The 17,500-nt window shown below is 47.2% G+C and overlaps 2 protein-coding genes across 6 annotated transcripts; one reads left to right on the top strand and one right to left on the bottom strand.

Annotated features, from left to right (window-relative positions):
* Positions 1 to 5,940: 5,940 nt before the first annotated feature.
* haus2 (HAUS augmin like complex subunit 2) lies at positions 5,941 to 13,917 on the bottom strand. 2 transcript variants are annotated; one of them, XM_062439757.1, is made up of 7 exons: positions 13,862 to 13,917; positions 9,189 to 9,260; positions 8,583 to 8,681; positions 7,369 to 7,438; positions 7,152 to 7,284; positions 6,713 to 6,821; positions 5,941 to 6,123 (listed from the first exon to the last, which is right to left on the bottom strand). In XM_062439757.1, the coding sequence occupies exons 2-7, from the start codon at positions 9,258 to 9,260 to the stop codon at positions 6,010 to 6,012; spliced, it is 597 nt and encodes a 198-aa protein (XP_062295741.1). In that variant the 5' UTR covers positions 13,862 to 13,917; the 3' UTR covers positions 5,941 to 6,009. The 2 variants fall into 2 exon arrangements, with proteins under 2 accessions (XP_062295741.1, XP_062295740.1); XM_062439756.1 differs by having other exon boundaries at positions 13,852 to 13,903.
* Positions 13,918 to 14,196: 279 nt separating this feature from the next.
* On the top strand, positions 14,197 to 17,498 carry lrrc57 (leucine rich repeat containing 57). 4 transcript variants are annotated; one of them, XM_062440314.1, is made up of 7 exons: positions 14,197 to 14,363; positions 14,585 to 14,639; positions 14,673 to 14,836; positions 15,908 to 16,040; positions 16,127 to 16,395; positions 16,621 to 16,806; positions 17,123 to 17,498. In XM_062440314.1, exons 3-7 carry the CDS (start codon positions 14,753 to 14,755, stop codon positions 17,162 to 17,164), a joined length of 714 nt encoding a protein of 237 aa, XP_062296298.1. In that variant the 5' UTR covers positions 14,197 to 14,363; positions 14,585 to 14,639; positions 14,673 to 14,752; the 3' UTR covers positions 17,165 to 17,498. The 4 variants fall into 4 exon arrangements, with proteins under 4 accessions (XP_062296298.1, XP_062296295.1, XP_062296299.1 ...); XM_062440311.1 differs by having other exon boundaries at positions 14,585 to 14,836; XM_062440315.1 differs by lacking the exon at positions 14,197 to 14,363 and having other exon boundaries at positions 14,387 to 14,639.
* Positions 17,499 to 17,500: the final 2 nt, after the last annotated feature.

Genomic DNA, 17,500 nt, shown 5'->3' on the forward strand with positions numbered 1-17,500 from the left:
AAAAATGGTGTTATGGTGGGGGGGGGGGGGGTGTACCTGGTTCAGGGGCCACTGGAGGAGGGACAGATGGGGGGGGGGGCGTTTGATGAGGTTAGAAATCAAGTGAGAAGTTGGTGAATTCTCCATTGACTTGTATAGAGACGGAAGTCCTTTTGACACCAAAACGGTCGCCCCCTGGTGGCCTTTTGATAGAATGCAGTTTTAAGTTACTTCCTGGTTGGCCTCATTGCAGAGGACCGGAACTCCCCGCCTGGGGGCCACTGAGGGGGGGGGGGGGGGGGGTGTTGTACCTGGTTCAGGTGGGGGGGGGGGGGTTGTACCTGGTTCAGGTGGGGGGGGGGGGGTTGTACCTGGTTCAGGGGCCACTGCAGGAGGCTCATCGTGCTGCAGATCAGCAGTCGGTTGGAAATGTTGCAGCAGTTCAGAAGTTCAGCCAGAAGAGAACGAACCAGAATCTGGACCACACAGAACCAGAATAAACCTGAAACCTTCCTCTCTCTATGAGCCCATCAGACTGTTAGTTAGCATCGTAGCATCATGCTAGCTCACCGTCTGACTGCTGAAGCAGGCGAGCAGAGAGACCAGCAACCGGACTTCAGGGACGCGGTCCGGCTGGTCCTGGTCCTGGTCCCGGGTGTCCGGCTGGTCCTGGTCCTGGTCCTGGTCCTTGTCCTGGTCCTGGTCCTGGTCCTGGTCCTGTTGGGGGAAGAATTGTGTTAAAAGTCTCTGGATGACCCCCCTACAGTCTCCATCCGGGTCTGAACACTGTGAAGCCAAAAACCCTTCCGGATCCAGACCGTCAAGACCTGAAACAAAATAAAAGAGTCAGACTGGATCAGGGTCAGGATCAGGGTCAGGGTCACACACAGTCTGAGCTTCAACTTACTCTTGTGGTACTTGGAGTCCTCTGAGATGATCTGGATCTGGTTTTGGATCTGGACCTGGTTGTGGATCTGGTCCTGGTTGTGGATCTGGTCCTGGTTTTGGACCTGGATCTGGTTGTGGATCTGGTTCTGGTTGTGGATCTGGTCCTGGTTGTAGATCTGGACCTGGTTGTGGATCTGTTTTTGGACCTGGACCTGGTTGTGGACCTGGTCCTGGTTGTGGTCCTGGTTGTGGACCTGGACCTGGTTGTGGACCTGGTCCTGGTTGTGGACCTGGTCCTGGTTTTGGACATGGACCTGGTTGTGGATCTGGTTTTGGACCTGGACCTGGTTTTGGATCTGGTCCAGTAAGTCTCTGAACCCCGCTAACAGGGGCAGAGCCCGCCGGGTCTCTGGACCTGGTCTGGAAAGCGTCTTCCTGGCAGCTGGTCTCAGGACTCCAGTGGACCTGAACAGGAAGTGGTCCCGGCTGAACAGGAAGTGGTCCCAGCTGAAGGAGTCCGGCTCCGTGGCGGTCTGAGAGAACCTGAGTCCGGTGGCGGCGTCGCTCATAAACCGCCGGTAGAGATGCTGAGACCTCCGAGTCCTGGAGGTTGGATCCATGTCAGCTGCTGGTCCTGACCCCCAAACACAGACCACATCAGACCACATCAGACCACATCACAAATTTAAGATCTATTTCCACACAGTCTATCTCTGTTGATTCTGTTAGTTTGATCGGTTTACAAGGTGCTGAAGGGGGTCAGAGACTGTTCAGGAGCCTGATGCCCAAAGAAAAGAAAGTGTTTCTGAGCCGGTTTGTTGGTGTTGGTGAACCAACCAACCGCTGAAGTGTTAGTGAACCAACCAACCAACCGCTGAAGTGTTGGTGAACCAACCAACCGCTGAAGTGTTAGTGAACCAACCAACCAACCAACCGCTGAAGTGTTAGTGAACCAACCAACCAACCGCTGAAGTGTTAGTGAACCAACCAACCAACCGCTGAAGTGTTGGTGAACCAACCGCTGAAGTGTTAGTGAACCAACCAACCAACCGCTGAAGTGTTAGTGAACCAAGCAACCAACCGCTGAAGTGTTACTGAACCAACCAACCAACCGCTGAAGTGTTGGTGAACCAACTAACCGCTGAAGTGTTAGTGAACCAACCAACCGCTGAAGTGTTGGTGAACCAACCAACTGCTGAATTGTTGGTGAACCAACTAACCGCTGAAGTGTTGGTGAACCAACCAACTGCTGAAGTGTTGGTGAACCAACCAACCAACCGCTGAAGTGTTGGTGAAACAACCAACTGCTGAAGTGTTGGTGAACCAACCAACCAACCGCTGAAGTGTTAGTGAACCAACCAACCAACCAACCAACCGCTGAAGTGTTGGTGAACCAACCAACTGCTGAATTGTTGGTGAACCAACTAACCGCTGAAGTGTTGGTGAACCAACCAACTGCTGAAGTGTTAGTGAACCAACCAACTGCTGAAGTGTTGGTGAACCAACCAACCAACCGCTGAAGTGTTGGTGAACCAACCAAATGCTGAAGTGTTGGTGAACCAACCAACCAACCGCTGAAGTGTTAGTGAACCAACCGACCGCTGAAGTGTTGGTGAACCAACCAACTGCTGAAGTGTTAGTGAACCAACCAACCGCTGAAGTGTTAGTGAACCAACCAACCAACCAACCGCTGAAGTGTTAGTGAACCAACCAACCAACCAACCAACCGCTGAAGTGTTAGTGAACCAACCAACCAACCAACCAACCAACCAACCGCTGAAGTGTTAGTGAACCAACCAACCGCTGAAGTGTTGGTGAACCAACCAACTGCTGAATTGTTGGTGAACCAACCGCTGAAGTGTTAGTGAACCAACCAACCAACCAACCGCTGAAGTGTTAGTGAACCAACCAACCGCTGAAGTGTTAGTGAACCAACCGCTGAAGTGTTGGTGAACCAACCAACCAACCGCTGAAGTGTTGGTGAACCAACCGCTGAAGTGTTAGTGAACCAACCAACCAACCGCTGAAGTGTTAGTGAACCAACCAACCGCTGAAGTTTTAGTGAACCAACCAACCGCTGAAGTGTTAGTGAACCAACCGCTGAAGTGTTGGTGAACCAACCAACCGCTGAAGTGTTGGTGAACCAACCAACCAACCAACCGCTGAAGTGTTGGTGAACCAACCAACCAACTGCTGAATTGTTGGTGAACCAACCAACCGCTGAATTGTTGGTGAACCAACCGCTGAAGTGTTAGTGAACCAACCGCTGTAGTGTTAGTGAACCAACCAACCAACCGCTGAAGTGTTAGTGAACCAACCAACCAACCGCTGAAGTGTTAGTGAACCAACCAACCAACCGCTGAAGTGTTAGTGAACCAACCAACCGCTGAAGTGTTAGTGAACCAACCAACCAACCAACCAACCGCTGAAGTGTTAGTGAACCAACCAACCGCTGAAGTGTTGTTGGCTGTTACAATAACATTTATCATTTATAATTTTGATTATTGAAATAAATCTCTTGTTGATCTTCCTGTTACACATCCTGGAAACAACAAACACTGATCCTGTTTCTTTATTAATCATCTCACCACCCCTCACATTTATCTGCTGACCCTTCGGAGGGGCCCCACCCCTAGGTTGGGAACCACTGGACTAAACTAGCTAACTGTATATAAAGTAGTGTAAACTAGCTCCACCTCCAGCAGCTACAACAGTAACATGCTGCTCTAACACTGATGCTTCACTATTAATAATCTAATGATGTCATAATAATAATATATCAGTCAGAGGACCAAACCACTTATATAATATAATATAATATAATATAATATAATATAATATAATATAATATAATATAATATAATATAATATAATATAATAGTGAGCATTCGGCGTCATTAGGAACACTTTGCTGCAGAGCTGTTTACAAGTCTCAAGTCTCTCACCAACACTAAATCAAATTCAAATTCTGACCTTAGATCTGTACAATCCTTCATCCTGATCAGTTAGCCTTGCGAGCACCTGCCCATGTCTGTTTTAACTGTCTGCTGTCACTGAAGTTTGTATGTAAGTATCTGTTTGTATGTTGAGATGCCCTCTCCTGAAACTGTCACCAGATCTACCTTCGGCTGTTACCTTGACCTAGACCTTGATATAGGACAGTATGAACATGTACCAATGGTAGGTTCACTATAGAGAATCTACTGCAATGTGATGTGAAGAAACATACACTAAGAATTATTTCAATTCCATAACCATAAACTTTTCTTCAACAAAAAAATATTTATTTTAACAATGTTGTAAAATATAACAAAACATGAACATCACAGAAACACTGCAGTTTAACACTGTGGTACAAACACACCTTTAATCTGCTGCTTAACACACAGCAGGGAATGTGTGGGGATATTATAAAATATATATATATATAAAATGACCATAGTTAACGCAACGTTGTGTTTGTTAATAATTAGTAGCGGAGCCACTAAGTTAGTGGCACTAAATAACGGAGTCGCTGTGGTTTCCTGTCTGAGCTTTCAAAATAAAACCTTTGCTATTGTGCGCTTCTTATTATTATTAACAAAGAAATTTGGGGCTTGTCAATTACGGGAGAAATGACGGGAGGGCGGCGGGAGATGGGTTCGAAATATGGGAGAACCAGGGAAAAACGGGAGTGTGAAGGCAACGTAATGATCTGAGGCTCCTGCTGAACTTGTCAATGTCTGATACTGAAGATGCGCTTCACACACGGCGCATGCGCGTGGCATGACGTTGGTGTTTACATCTAGCTCAGAGCCAGAGATCATACAAAAAGATGAATGACAGATAAATAATGAGAATAATAATAATAACATGAAATAAAGATTGTTCTCGAGTCTCGAGTCTGAAGTCAGTTTAGTGAGACTTAAGTCCAACTCGAGTCTAGAGTCCCCAGCTCTGCTCTGCTGTGATCAGGAAGGAAACGTGTCTCTGAGCAGCTTGTATATTATTATTATAATAATATTAACATGGTGTTATGATGATCCACTGTTATTGATTTATTATCACAACACCGGCGTTGCTACGGAGTAAAGTAATGTAACTAGTAGTGTAATTAAGTTAATAAAGTTAGTAACGTAACGCGTTATGAGTAATACATTACATTTATTACTGGTAGAAGTATTAATACACTTCCGCTGGTATTTACCATAGTTTATATAATGTATTTACAGTATGTTACTAACCTGGTTTATATTCAGAGCTTTGAGCCGCTTCGTCCTCTGCTGGATGTTTAATCTCATTTATCTGTAGTTCAGTTTGAACCACACATATATTTACTGTCAGTATATATATATAAATATATATAAATAGATATATATCTATAAATATATATATATATATCTATAGATATATATACTGTATCTATGAGTTTAAACTACAGACTGTAAAAACATCTGACGGCCATCGTCGTTACTAAGTCGCGTTGCGCTGTTGCCATAGCAACAACATGAATCAACCCGTTGCAGACGGTAAATACACAATAAACACGCACAACATGTTTTTATTCACTTTTTTAATGTTCTGTAAAAAACACTGAAATATAAAAGACTTCATTTAATCATCTAAATATAAAATAGTTAAAGGTTTAATGCACCTAAAATATTACTACTGACTACAGCAAACACTGGGAGGAGGAGGAGCAGGAGGAGCAGGAGGAGTAGGAGGAGCAGGAGGAGTAGGAGGAGCAGGAGGAGGAGCAGGAGGAGTAGCAGGAGGAGTAGGAGGAGCAGGAGGAGGAGGAGTAGGAGGAGCAGGAGGAGGAGGAGTAGGAGGAGGAGGAGGAGGAGGAGGAGGAGGAGGAGGAAGAGGAGCAGGAGGAGGAGAGGAGTAGAGGATGAGTAATGGAGGAGAAGGAGTAGAGGATGATGAGGAGGAGCAGGAGTAGAGGAAGAGCAGGAGGAGGAGTAGAGGATGAGTAATGGAGGAGAAGGAGTAGAGGAGGAGGAGGAGGAGCAGGAGTAGAGGAGGAGCAGGAGGAGTAGAGGAGTAGAGGATGATGAGGAGGAGGAGTAGAGGATGATGAGGATGATGAGGAGGAGGAGCAGGAGTAGAGGAGGAGGAGGAGCAGGAGGAGGAGAGGATGATGAGGAGGAGCAGGACTCCTCATGCTGAGCTGTCACTCAGCAGGCTGCTGCGGACTTCCTTCCACTGAAGAACCTGATTGGACAAAGTCTCGACTTCTGCTACCTGAGAGATCAGCTGAGAGAGAGACGAGTTCTGATAGAGACACACACACACACACACACACACACACACAGTTACAGTTATTATAACACACACACAGTTACAGTTATTATAACACACACACACACACACACACACACACACACACACACACAGTTACAGTTATTATAACACACACACACACACACACACACACACACAGTTACAGTTATTATAACACACACACACACACAGAGTTACAGTTATTATAACACACACACACACACACACACAGTTACAGTTATTATAACACACACACACACACACACACACACACACACACACACACACAGAGTTACAGTTATTATAACACACACACACACACACACACAGTTACAGTTATTATAACACACACACACACACACACACACACACACACACACACACACACACACACACACAGTTACAGTTATTATAACACACACACACACACAGACACACAGTTACAGTTATTATAACACACACACACACACACACACACGCAGAGTTACAGTTATTATAACACACACACACACAGTTATTATAACACACACACACACACACACACACAGTATATGACAGCAGTTTTGGTCACATGACTCACCAGCTGACTGAGTTGGTTTCTGGCAGTTGGAAAGTTTCTGATGATGTTCATCTTCTCCTCCAACGTCTTAATGAAGTCAAACATCATCTGCACAACCTCCACTACACACCTGGAACATTACACACACACACACCTGGAACATTACACACACACCTGGAACATCACACACACACCTGGAACATCACACACACACCTGGAACATCACACACACACCTGGAACATCACACACACACCTGGAACATCACACACACACCTGGAACATCACACACACACACACACACACACACACACACACACACACACACACACACACACACACACACACACACACACACACACACACACACGGAACATTACACACACACCTGGAACATTACACACACACCTGGCTGTATCTACAGCCCATTCAAACAGAGGTTGCTATGGTTACAGTTGCTACCTGTGCAGGTGAGCCTGGACTGGAAGGTTGGTGCGACCCAGCGGCCTCATCAGTCTTTGTCTCAGGCTGCTGTTCTCCTTCAGGACGTCCTGCAGGTGTCCACAGAACACCTGTAACATCTGGAGACGCCCAGCTGCAGGACAGGCAACAGGTGAGACAGACAGGTGAGACAGACAGGTGAGACAGACAGGTAATGTCTGCAGCATCAAACACTCACTGAGGTAGAATCTGTGCGTGACGTCGGCGCTCTGCTTCTCCACCTGCAGCAACTCCACCTGCAGCCTCACCTGGTGAGAGACAGACAGGTGGACAGGTGAGAGACAGACAGGTGAGAGACAGACAGGTGAGAGACAGACAGGTGGACAGGTGAGAGACAGACAGGTGAGAGACAGACAGGTGAGAGACAGACAGGTGGACAGGTGAGACACAGACAGGTGATAGACAGACAGGTGAGAGACAGACAGGTGAGATACAGACAGGTGGACAGGTGAGACAGACAGGTGGACAGGTGAGAGACAAACAGGTGAGAGACAAACAGGTGAGAGACAGACAGGTGAGAGACAGACAGGTGAGAGTCAGACAGGTGGACAGGTGAGACACAGACAGGTGAGAGACAGACAGGTGGACAGGTGAGAGACAGACAGGTGAGAGACAGACAGGTGGACAGGTGAGACACAGACAGGTGAGAGACAGACAGGTGGACAGGTGAGACACAGACAGGTGAGAGACAGACAGGTGGACAGGTGAGAGACAGACAGGTGAGAGACAGACAGGTGGACAGGTGAGACACAGACAGGTGAGAGACAGACAGGTGGACAGGTGAGAGACAGACAGGTGAGAGACAGACAGGTGAGAGACAGACAGGTGGACAGGTGAGAGACAGACAGGTGGACAGGTGAGACACAGACAGGTGAGAGACAGACAGGTGGACAGGTGATAGACAGACAGGTGAGAGACAGACAGGTGAGAGACAGACAGGTGGACAGGTGATAGACAGACAGGTGAGAGACAGACAGGTGAGAGACAGACAGGTGAGAGACAGACAGGTGATAGACAGACAGGTGAGAGTCAGACAGGTGAGAGACAGACAGGTGAGAGTCAGACAGGTGATAGACAGACAGGTGAGAGACAGACAGGTAAGAGACAGACAGGTGAGAGACGGACAGGTGGACAGGTGAGAGACAGACAGGTGAGAGACAGACAGGTGAGAGTCAGACAGGTGATAGACAGACAGGTGATAGACAGACAGGTGAGAGTCAGACAGGTGAGAGTCAGACAGGTGATAGACAGACAGGTGAGAGACAGACAGGTGAGAGACAGACAGGTGAGAGTCAGACAGGTGAGAGTCAGACAGGTGAGAGTCAGACAGGTGATAGACAGGTGATACATACATTAACACATGTATTAACCAATGATCAGACGGCAGCGTACCTCATCCAGCTGTCTCTGCGCTCTGATTCGCTGCTCAGCTTCGTGCAGGTGAGAGGAGAAGGCGGAGCTCTGGCTGCAGGAGGCGGAGTCTATCTGCTCCTGTCAGACATGATGATTTACTGATTAATCACTAACATGTTTTGATTTGGAGTCTTCTTCATGTGAATCTTTTCTGGCAGTAAACATCCGAGTCAGATTCAGGAAACATTACATTTTACATTTCATCATATTCTGACCAAATAATAATAATAATAATAATAATAATAATAATAATCCATCAACAGATTACTGAACTATTAAAATAAGTTAGTTATAATATCTGCTGTGAATCTCTACTCAGTATTTCATGTATACTAATAATTCCAGTTCAGCTGTGCAATAACAAACTCAGGTATATTATGATTCAACACTAAATATTATTCTTGTTCATAATGTTACATTATTTTTTATTGCTTTCGTACATATTCTTAATTGTTCTTAATTGTTGTTATTGAGGCTCTTCTGTTCGTTACTGTCCTATTAGCTGCTGCATAATAGATAAAAGAACATCTGGTTTCAGTCTCACAGCTGCTTGAAACTAACTCAGATTATAAACATCTGTCTGACCTGAGAAACGACTCCTCTGGAAACACATCTGGACAGCAGGACGGCAGCTGGACTCACCGAGAACTGATCCATCTGCAACAGAGCCGGTGTTTCACTCTAACTGGTGACCGTGTTAACCGGTGACCCTGTTAACCGGTGACCAGGTTAACCGGTGACCAGGTTAACCGGTGACCGTGTTAACCGGTGACCCTGTTAACCGGTGACCGTGTTAACCGGTGACCAGGTTAACCGGTGACCGTGTTAACCGGTGACCAGGTTAACCGGTGACCGTGTTAACCGGTGACCAGGTTAACCGGTGACCGTGTTAACCGGTGACCAGGTTAACCGGTGACCGTGTTAACCGGTGACCAGGTTAACCGGTGACCCTGTTAACCGGTGACCGTGTTAACCGGTGACCAGGTTAACCGGTGACCAGGTTAACCGGTGACCCGGTTAACCGGTGACCAGGTTAACCGGTGACCCTGTTAACCGGTGACTATGTTAACCGGTGAATGTGTTAACCGGTGACCCTGTTAACCGGTGACCAGGTTAACCGGTGACCAGGTTAACCGGTGACCCTGTTAACCGGTGACTATGTTAACCGGTGAATGTGTTAACCGGTGACCCTGTTAACCGGTGACCAGGTTAACCGGTGACCAGGTTAACCGGTGACCCTGTTAACCGGTGACTATGTTAACCGGTGAATGTGTTAACCGGTGACCCTGTTAACCGGTGACCAGGTTAACCGGTGACCAGGTTAACCGGTGACCCTGTTAACCGGTGACCAGGTTAACCGGTGACCAGGTTAACCGGTGACCCTGTTAACCGGTGACTATGTTAACCGGTGACCGTGTTAACCGGTGACCCTGTTAACCGGTGACCAGGTTAACCGGTGACCAGGTTAACCGGTGACCCTGTTAACCGGTGACTATGTTAACCGGTGACCGTGTTAACCGGTGACCCTGTTAACCGGTGACCAGGTTAACCGGGTGACCAGGTTAACTGGTGACCCTGTTAACCGGTGACCAGGTTAACCGGTGACCAGGTTAACCGGTGACCCTGTTAACCGGTGACTATGTTAACCGGTGACCCTGTTAACCGGTGACCGTGTTAACCGGTGACCCTGTTAACCGGTGACCCTGTTAACCGGTGACCAGGTTAACCGGTGACCCTGTTAACCAGTGACCAGGTTAACTGGTGACTCTGTTAACTGGTGACTATGTTAACTGGTGACTCTGTTAACTGGTGACTCTGTTAACTGGTGACTGTGTTAACTGGTGACTGTGTTAACTGGTGACTGTGTTAACCGGTGACCGTGTTAACCGGTGACTGTGTTAACTGGTGACTCTGTTAACTGGTGACCCTGTTAACTGGTGACCAGGTTAACTGGTGACTATGTTAACTGGTGACTGTGTTAACTGGTGACCAGGTTAACTGGTGACTATGTTAACTGGTGACTATGTTAACTGGTGACCAGGTTAACTGGTGACTCTGTAAACTGGTGACTCTGTAAACTGGTGACTATGTTAACTGGTGACTATGTTAACTGGTGACTATGTTAACTGGTGACCATGTTAACTGGTGACTATGTTAACTGGTGACCGTGTTAACTGGTGACTCTGTTAACTGGTGACTATGTTAACTGGTGACCATGTTAACTGGTGACCAGGTTAACTGGTGACTCTGTTAACTGGTGACCAGGTTAATTGGTGACCAGGTTAACTGGTGACTCTGTTAACTGGTGACTATGTTAACTGGTGACCAGGTTAACTGGTGACTATGTTAACTGGTGACTATGTTAACTGGTGACCAGGTTAACCGGTGACTATGTTAACTGGTGACTATGTTAACTGGTGACCAGGTTAACTGGTGACTCTGTTAACTGGTGACTATGTTAACTGGTGACCAGGTTAACTGGTGACTGTGTTAACTGGTGACCGTGTTAACCGGTGACTATGTTAACTGGTGACCGTGTTAACTGGTGACCAGGTTAACTGGTGACTGTGTTAACTGGTGACTGTGTTAACTGGTGACCAGGTTAACTGGTGACCAGGTTAACTGGTGACTCTGTTAACTGGTGACTGTGTTAACCGGTGACCCTGTTAACCGGTGACCGTGTTAACCGGTGACCCTGTTAACCGGTGACCCTGTTAACCAGTGACCAGGTTAACCGGTGACTGTGTTAACCGGTGACCCTGTTAACCGGTGACCGTGTTAACCGGTGACTATGTTAACTGGTGACCAGGTTAACTGGTGACTCTGTTAACTGGTGACTGTGTTAACTGGTGACTGTGTTAACTGGTGACTGTGTTAACTGGTGACTGTGTTAACCGGTGACCGTGTTAACCGGTGACCAGGTTAACCGGTGACTCTGTTAACTGGTGACTGTGTTAACTGGTGACCAGGTTAACTGGTGACTATGTTAACTGGTGACCAGGTTAACTGGTGACTGTGTTAACTGGTGACTGTGTTAACTGGTGACTGTGTTAACTGGTGACTATGTTAACTGGTGACCAGGTTAACTGGTGACTGTGTTAACTGGTGACCAGGTTAACTGGTGACTATGTTAACTGGTGACTATGTTAACTGGTGACCAGGTTAACTGGTGACTCTGTTAACTGGTGACTGTGTTAACTGGTGACTGTGTTAACTGGTGACTGTGTTAACTGGTGACTGTGTTAACTGGTGACTGTGTTAACTGGTGACCTATGTTAACCGGTGACCTTGTTAACCGGTGACTATGTTAACTGGTGACCAGGTTAACTGGCGACTGTGTTAACTGGCGACTGTGTTAACTGGTGACTGTGTTAACTGGTGACTGTGTTAACTGGTGACTATGTTAACTGGTGACCAGGTTAACTGGTGACTCTGTTAACTGGTGACTATGTTAACTGGTGACCAGGTTAACTGGTGACTCTGTTAACTGGTGACTGTGTTAACTGGTGACTGTGTTAACTGGTGACTGTGTTAACCGGTGACCGTGTTAACCGGTGACTGTGTTAACTGGTGACTCTGTTAACTGGTGACCCTGTTAACTGGTGACCAGGTTAACTGGTGACTATGTTAACTGGTGACTGTGTTAACTGGTGACCAGGTTAACTGGTGACTATGTTAACTGGTGACTATGTTAACTGGTGACCAGGTTAACTGGTGACTCTGTAAACTGGTGACTCTGTAAACTGGTGACTATGTTAACTGGTGACTATGTTAACTGGTGACTATGTTAACTGGTGACCATGTTAACTGGTGACTATGTTAACTGGTGACCGTGTTAACTGGTGACTCTGTTAACTGGTGACTATGTTAACTGGTGACCATGTTAACTGGTGACCAGGTTAACTGGTGACTCTGTTAACTGGTGACCAGGTTAATTGGTGACCAGGTTAACTGGTGACTCTGTTAACTGGTGACTATGTTAACTGGTGACCAGGTTAACTGGTGACTATGTTAACTGGTGACTATGTTAACTGGTGACCAGGTTAACCGGTGACTATGTTAACTGGTGACTATGTTAACTGGTGACCAGGTTAACTGGTGACTCTGTTAACTGGTGACTATGTTAACTGGTGACCAGGTTAACTGGTGACTGTGTTAACTGGTGACCGTGTTAACCGGTGACTATGTTAACTGGTGACCGTGTTAACTGGTGACCAGGTTAACTGGTGACTGTGTTAACTGGTGACTGTGTTAACTGGTGACCAGGTTAACTGGTGACCAGGTTAACTGGTGACTCTGTTAACTGGTGACTGTGTTAACCGGTGACTATGTTAACTGGTGACCGTGTTAACTGGTGACCAGGTTAACTGGTGACTATGTTAACTGGTGACTGTGTTAACTGGTGACCAGGTTAACTGGTGACCAGGTTAACTGGGGACTCTGTTAACTGGTGACCCTGTTAACCGGTGACCAGGTTAACCGGTGACCAGGTTAACCGGTGACCAGGTTAACCGGTGACCAGGTTAACTGGTGACCGTGTTAACTGGTGACTCTGTTAACTGGTGACCAGGTTAACTGGTGACCAGGTTAACTGGTGACTCTGTTAACTGGTGACCCTGTTAACCGGTGACCAGGTTAACCGGTGACCAGGTTAACCGGTGACCAGGTTAACCGGTGACCAGGTTAACTGGTGACTCTGTTAACTGGTGACCAGGTTAACTGGTGACCAGGTTAACCGGTGACCGTGTTAACTGGTGACCAGGTTAACCGGTGACCGTGTTAACTGGTGACCAGGTTAACTGGTGACTATGTTAACTGGTGACCAGGTTAACTGGTGACCAGGTTAACTGGTGACTTTAATGTATTTGTTCTCCTTAAAGCCTTTAATTGTATCTATCAATCTTTATAAAACCCAAAATCACAACAACAGTCATCTGAAGGCACTTAACACATAAAACATAGATTTCAGTTTAGTTATTAACCATTCATGTCAATTAAATTATGTTCATTCACGTAACGCATCTGTAATGTGAGGAAGTCACCAGTTACACCATTAACACCAGTTACACCATTAACACCAGTTACACCATTAACACCAGTTACACCATTAACACCAGTTACACCAGTTACACCATTAACACCAGTTACACCATTAACACCAGTTACACCATTAACACCAGTTACACCATTAACACCAGTTACACCAGTTAACAGTTAAACAGAAACATTGTTGGAGTTTAATTCTTACCGTTAAACACCGTTAAACACCGTTAAACACCGTTGAAACTGCAGGAACGTCTCCGGTAGTAACACCGGACCGGAGCCCGCCTCACGATTCGTTTTCTTCTTCTTCTTTGAGTTTTTGGCAGATTGATAAACCGGCTTTAAGCTGCTTAGCGTCACCTGCCGGTCCTGTCCGGTACCGGACTATGTAGAGCCTCCTCTAACCCCCCCTCCTCTGGTTGATCAGCACTGTTAGTGTGTGTGTGTGTGTCACTGTTAGTGTGTGTGCGGGGGGGGGGGGGGGGAAACACCACCGAAGAAGAACCAAAACAGGGCGTTAACTCCTCTGTCACTGCGCATGCCCGCAGTGACAGAGGAGTGTGCAGTGCTCCTATTGGCTGAGGCAGCAGCTCCAGCAGCGGCTTCAAAGCTTTAAACTTTTAATATTTAAACTATTTGACGTTTTATTTTTAAAATCTGACCGTTTAAACACTTCCGGTCGGTACCGGCGCCGTATCTAAGACCGGACGCTGTGACGTAAGTAACACGGTCCCGTTAACGGAGCTGCAGCTAGCAGTTAGCAGCTAACAGTATAACAGCTAACACTGTAAACATCAACCGTGACGTCTGTGAGGCGTTCCGTGACGTCACTGTGTGTAATTTGTGACATTGGAGTTGAACCTGTAGGACAGGAAACAGCTGTTAGCAGCTAGCTGTTAGCTGTTAGCATTTAGCCTGTTATTGTTTTTATCCTGCAGGGATTAACACCACCGAAGAAGAAGGAGCCTGATCCCTATTAACACCACCGAAGAAGTATTAGGAGGACTTCCTGTCTGGATATGACAGGAAGTCCTATCTGAGCATCAGCTGATCACCTGCACAGAGGTCAGAGGTCACAGACAGGTAAACTTCTCCCTGATTGGACGATGGGGAACAGCGCGCTGAAGTCTCACCTGGAGACGTCACAGAAGACGGGCGTGTTCCAGCTGACCGGGAAGGGCCTGCTGGAGGTAATCTGATTACTGGAACTACAGCCTGTTAGAGTAATCTGATTACTGGAACTACAGCCTGTTAGAGTAATCTGATTACTGGAACTACAGCCTGTTAGAGTAATCTGATTACTGGAACTACAGCCTGTTAGAGTAATTTGATTACTTTTTAACGCATTAGCTCCACAGTTCTCGGTTGTTTATTTAGTTTATCATCATATTGAGGGTCAGACAACAATATAAGGAAACGTAGACTCTCTGAGTCATAAGAACATAAATAAAACATTAATAATCTATAAGAGCAATAAAGCTGCAAACAGTGTTCATTAGCTCAACAGTTTGGGCAAGAAGCTGTTTGTAGTGTGAAACTGAGGAGGAAGTAGAGGAGGAAGTAGAGGGGGAAGTAGAGAGGGAAGTAGAGGAAGAAGTAGAGGAGGAAGTAGAGGAAGAAGTAGAGGAAGAAGTAGACGGGGAAGTAGAGGAAGAAGTAGAGGAAGAAGTAGAGGGGGAAGTAGAGGAAGAAGTAGAGGAAGAAGTAGACGGGGAAGTAGAGGAAGAAGTAGAGGAGGAAGTAGAGGAAGAAGTAGAGGGGGAAGTAAAGGAGGAAGTAGAGGGGGAAGTAGAGGAAGAAGTAGAGGGGGAAGTAGAGGAGGAAGTAGAGGCGGGAGGAGAGGAGGAAGTAGAGGAAGAAGTAGAGGAGGAAGTAGAGGAAGAAGTAGACGGGGAAGTAGAGGAAGAAGTAGAGGGGGAAGTAGAGGAGGAAGTAGAGGGGGAAGTAGAGGAAGAAGTAGAGGGGGAAGTAGAGGGGGAAGTAGAGGGGGAAGTAGAGAGGGAAGTAGAGGAGGAAGTAGAGGAAGAAGTAGAGAGGGAAGTAGAGGAAGAAGTAGAGAGGGAAGTAGAGGAGGAAGTAGAGGAAGAAGTAGAGAGGGAAGTAGAGGAAGAAGTAGAGAGGGAAGTAGAGGAAGAAGTAGAGGGGGAAGTAGAGGAAGAAGTAGAGGAGGAAGTAGAGGAGTTGATGGTAGTCAGGATGTGTTGGGTCACTGATGATGTACCCCCCCTCCTCTTCTCCCCCCCTCTGCCCCCCCCCTATAGATCCCAGAGGAGTTGCTCCGCCTCTCGTCTCTTCGGACCGTCGATCTCTCTGAGAATAAGATCGAAGTACTTCCTGTTTCCATCAAGAACTTCCTGCTGCTCAAAACCCTGATCCTGAACCAGAACCGGCTCAGTGAGTCCTGATCCACATCAGTCCTGATCCACATCAGACTTTTATTGTGAAAGTTCTGGTGGCCTAACGTGTACTTCCTGTCCCAGGTTCCATCCCCCCAGAGATTGGGTCCCTGAAGAAGCTGGAGACTCTGAGTCTGAACCAGAACCGGATCCAGCAGCTACCCCCCTCCCTGAACCAGCTCCGGGCCCTGCGGACCCTGCGGCTCTCAGGGAACCGGATCTCAGAGTTCCCGTCTGGACTCGGAGCCCTGAGACACCTGGACCTGCTGGACCTGTCCCGGAACCAGATCCAGACTGTCCCCCCAGACGTGTCCGAGCTGCAGGCCATCGAGATCAACCTGAACCAGAACCAGGTACCAGAACCAGACCCAGGTACCAGAACCAGGTACCAGAACCAGGTACCAGACCCAGGTACCAGACCCAGGTACCAGACTAGACCCAGTTACCAGACCCAGGTACCAGAACCAGGTACCAGACCCAGGTACCAGACCCAGGTACCAGACCCAGACCCAGGTAGTGAACAGGTAATCATGGAGTATTGATTAAAGGATTTCCCCCCCCCCCCCCCCCCCCCCCAGATCTCGGTCCTGGCGACGGAGGTCTCTCGTTGTCCCCGTCTGAAGGTTCTGCGTCTGGAGGAGAACTGCTTGGAGCTGTCAGCGGTTCCTGAGGCGGTTCTGCTGGACTCTCAGGTGTCCCTGTTCTCTGTGGAGGGAAACCTGTTCGAGGTGAAGAACCTCCGAGACCTGCAGGGCTACGAAAAGGTCTGTTACCGTGGTGATTAACCTGGTTACCGTCGTGATTAACATGGTTACCGTGGTGATATAACCTGCTTACCGTGGTGATTAACCTGGTTACCGTGGTGATTAACATGGTTACCGTGGTGATAAACCTGGTTACCGTGGTGACATAACCTGGTTACCGTGGTGATATAACCTGGTTACCGTGGTGATTAACATGGTTACCGTGGTGATTAACCTGGTTACCGTGGTGATTAACATGGTTACCGTGGTGATTTAACCTTGTTACCGTGGTGATGTACCCTGGTTACCGTAGTAACGGTGATGCTCTGTGTTTCAGTACATGGAGCGTTTCACGGCCACTAAGAAGAAGTTCACCTGAAGCTCAACGTCCAATCGAAAGCTGCGAGCACCGCCTGAGGCTCCGCCCACTACAGCTGCTTCTTCTTCTGCTGCTAAAAAACCAGACTTCACATGGCCAGGACAGTCGTCCAGCGGGGGGTCAGAGGTCACCTGACATGCAGAGAGAAGAAGAAGAGACGCTCTGTAAAGGACGCTGTGACATCATCATCACAAAGAGAAATGTTCAAAAGTGGTTTATTCATCATAACTGAAACATTAACTTTCACTTTAAACATGAAAAATATTTCATATAAAATAAAACAGTGCTTCAGTTCTGTAGAAAGATGAGTTTAATTAAAGTGTTTATTCATCATTA

The sequence above is a fragment of the Scomber scombrus genome, chromosome 19, assembly GCF_963691925.1.
Source record: "Scomber scombrus chromosome 19, fScoSco1.1, whole genome shotgun sequence".
Lineage (NCBI taxonomy): Eukaryota > Metazoa > Chordata > Actinopteri > Scombriformes > Scombridae > Scomber > Scomber scombrus.

Excerpts from the sequence above, each read along its gene's own strand:
- haus2 (XM_062439757.1), bottom strand. The coding sequence starts at position 9,260 with ATGGATCAGTTCTCGGTGAGTCCAGCTGCCGTCCTGCTGTCCAGATGT. Across the intron at positions 8,682-9,188 it reads CCAGAGGAGTCGTTTCTCAG|GAGCAGATAGACTCCGCCTC; the intron begins GTCAGACAGATG and ends CATGTCTGACAG. Across the intron at positions 6,822-7,151 it reads GTCCAGGCTCACCTGCACAG|GTGTGTAGTGGAGGTTGTGC; the intron begins GTAGCAACTGTA and ends GTAATGTTCCAG.
- lrrc57 (XM_062440311.1), top strand. The coding sequence starts at position 14,753 with ATGGGGAACAGCGCGCTGAAGTCTCACCTGGAGACGTCACAGAAGACG. Across the intron at positions 16,396-16,620 it reads TCAACCTGAACCAGAACCAG|ATCTCGGTCCTGGCGACGGA; the intron begins GTACCAGAACCA and ends CCCCCCCCCCAG. Across the intron at positions 16,807-17,122 it reads ACCTGCAGGGCTACGAAAAG|TACATGGAGCGTTTCACGGC; the intron begins GTCTGTTACCGT and ends TCTGTGTTTCAG.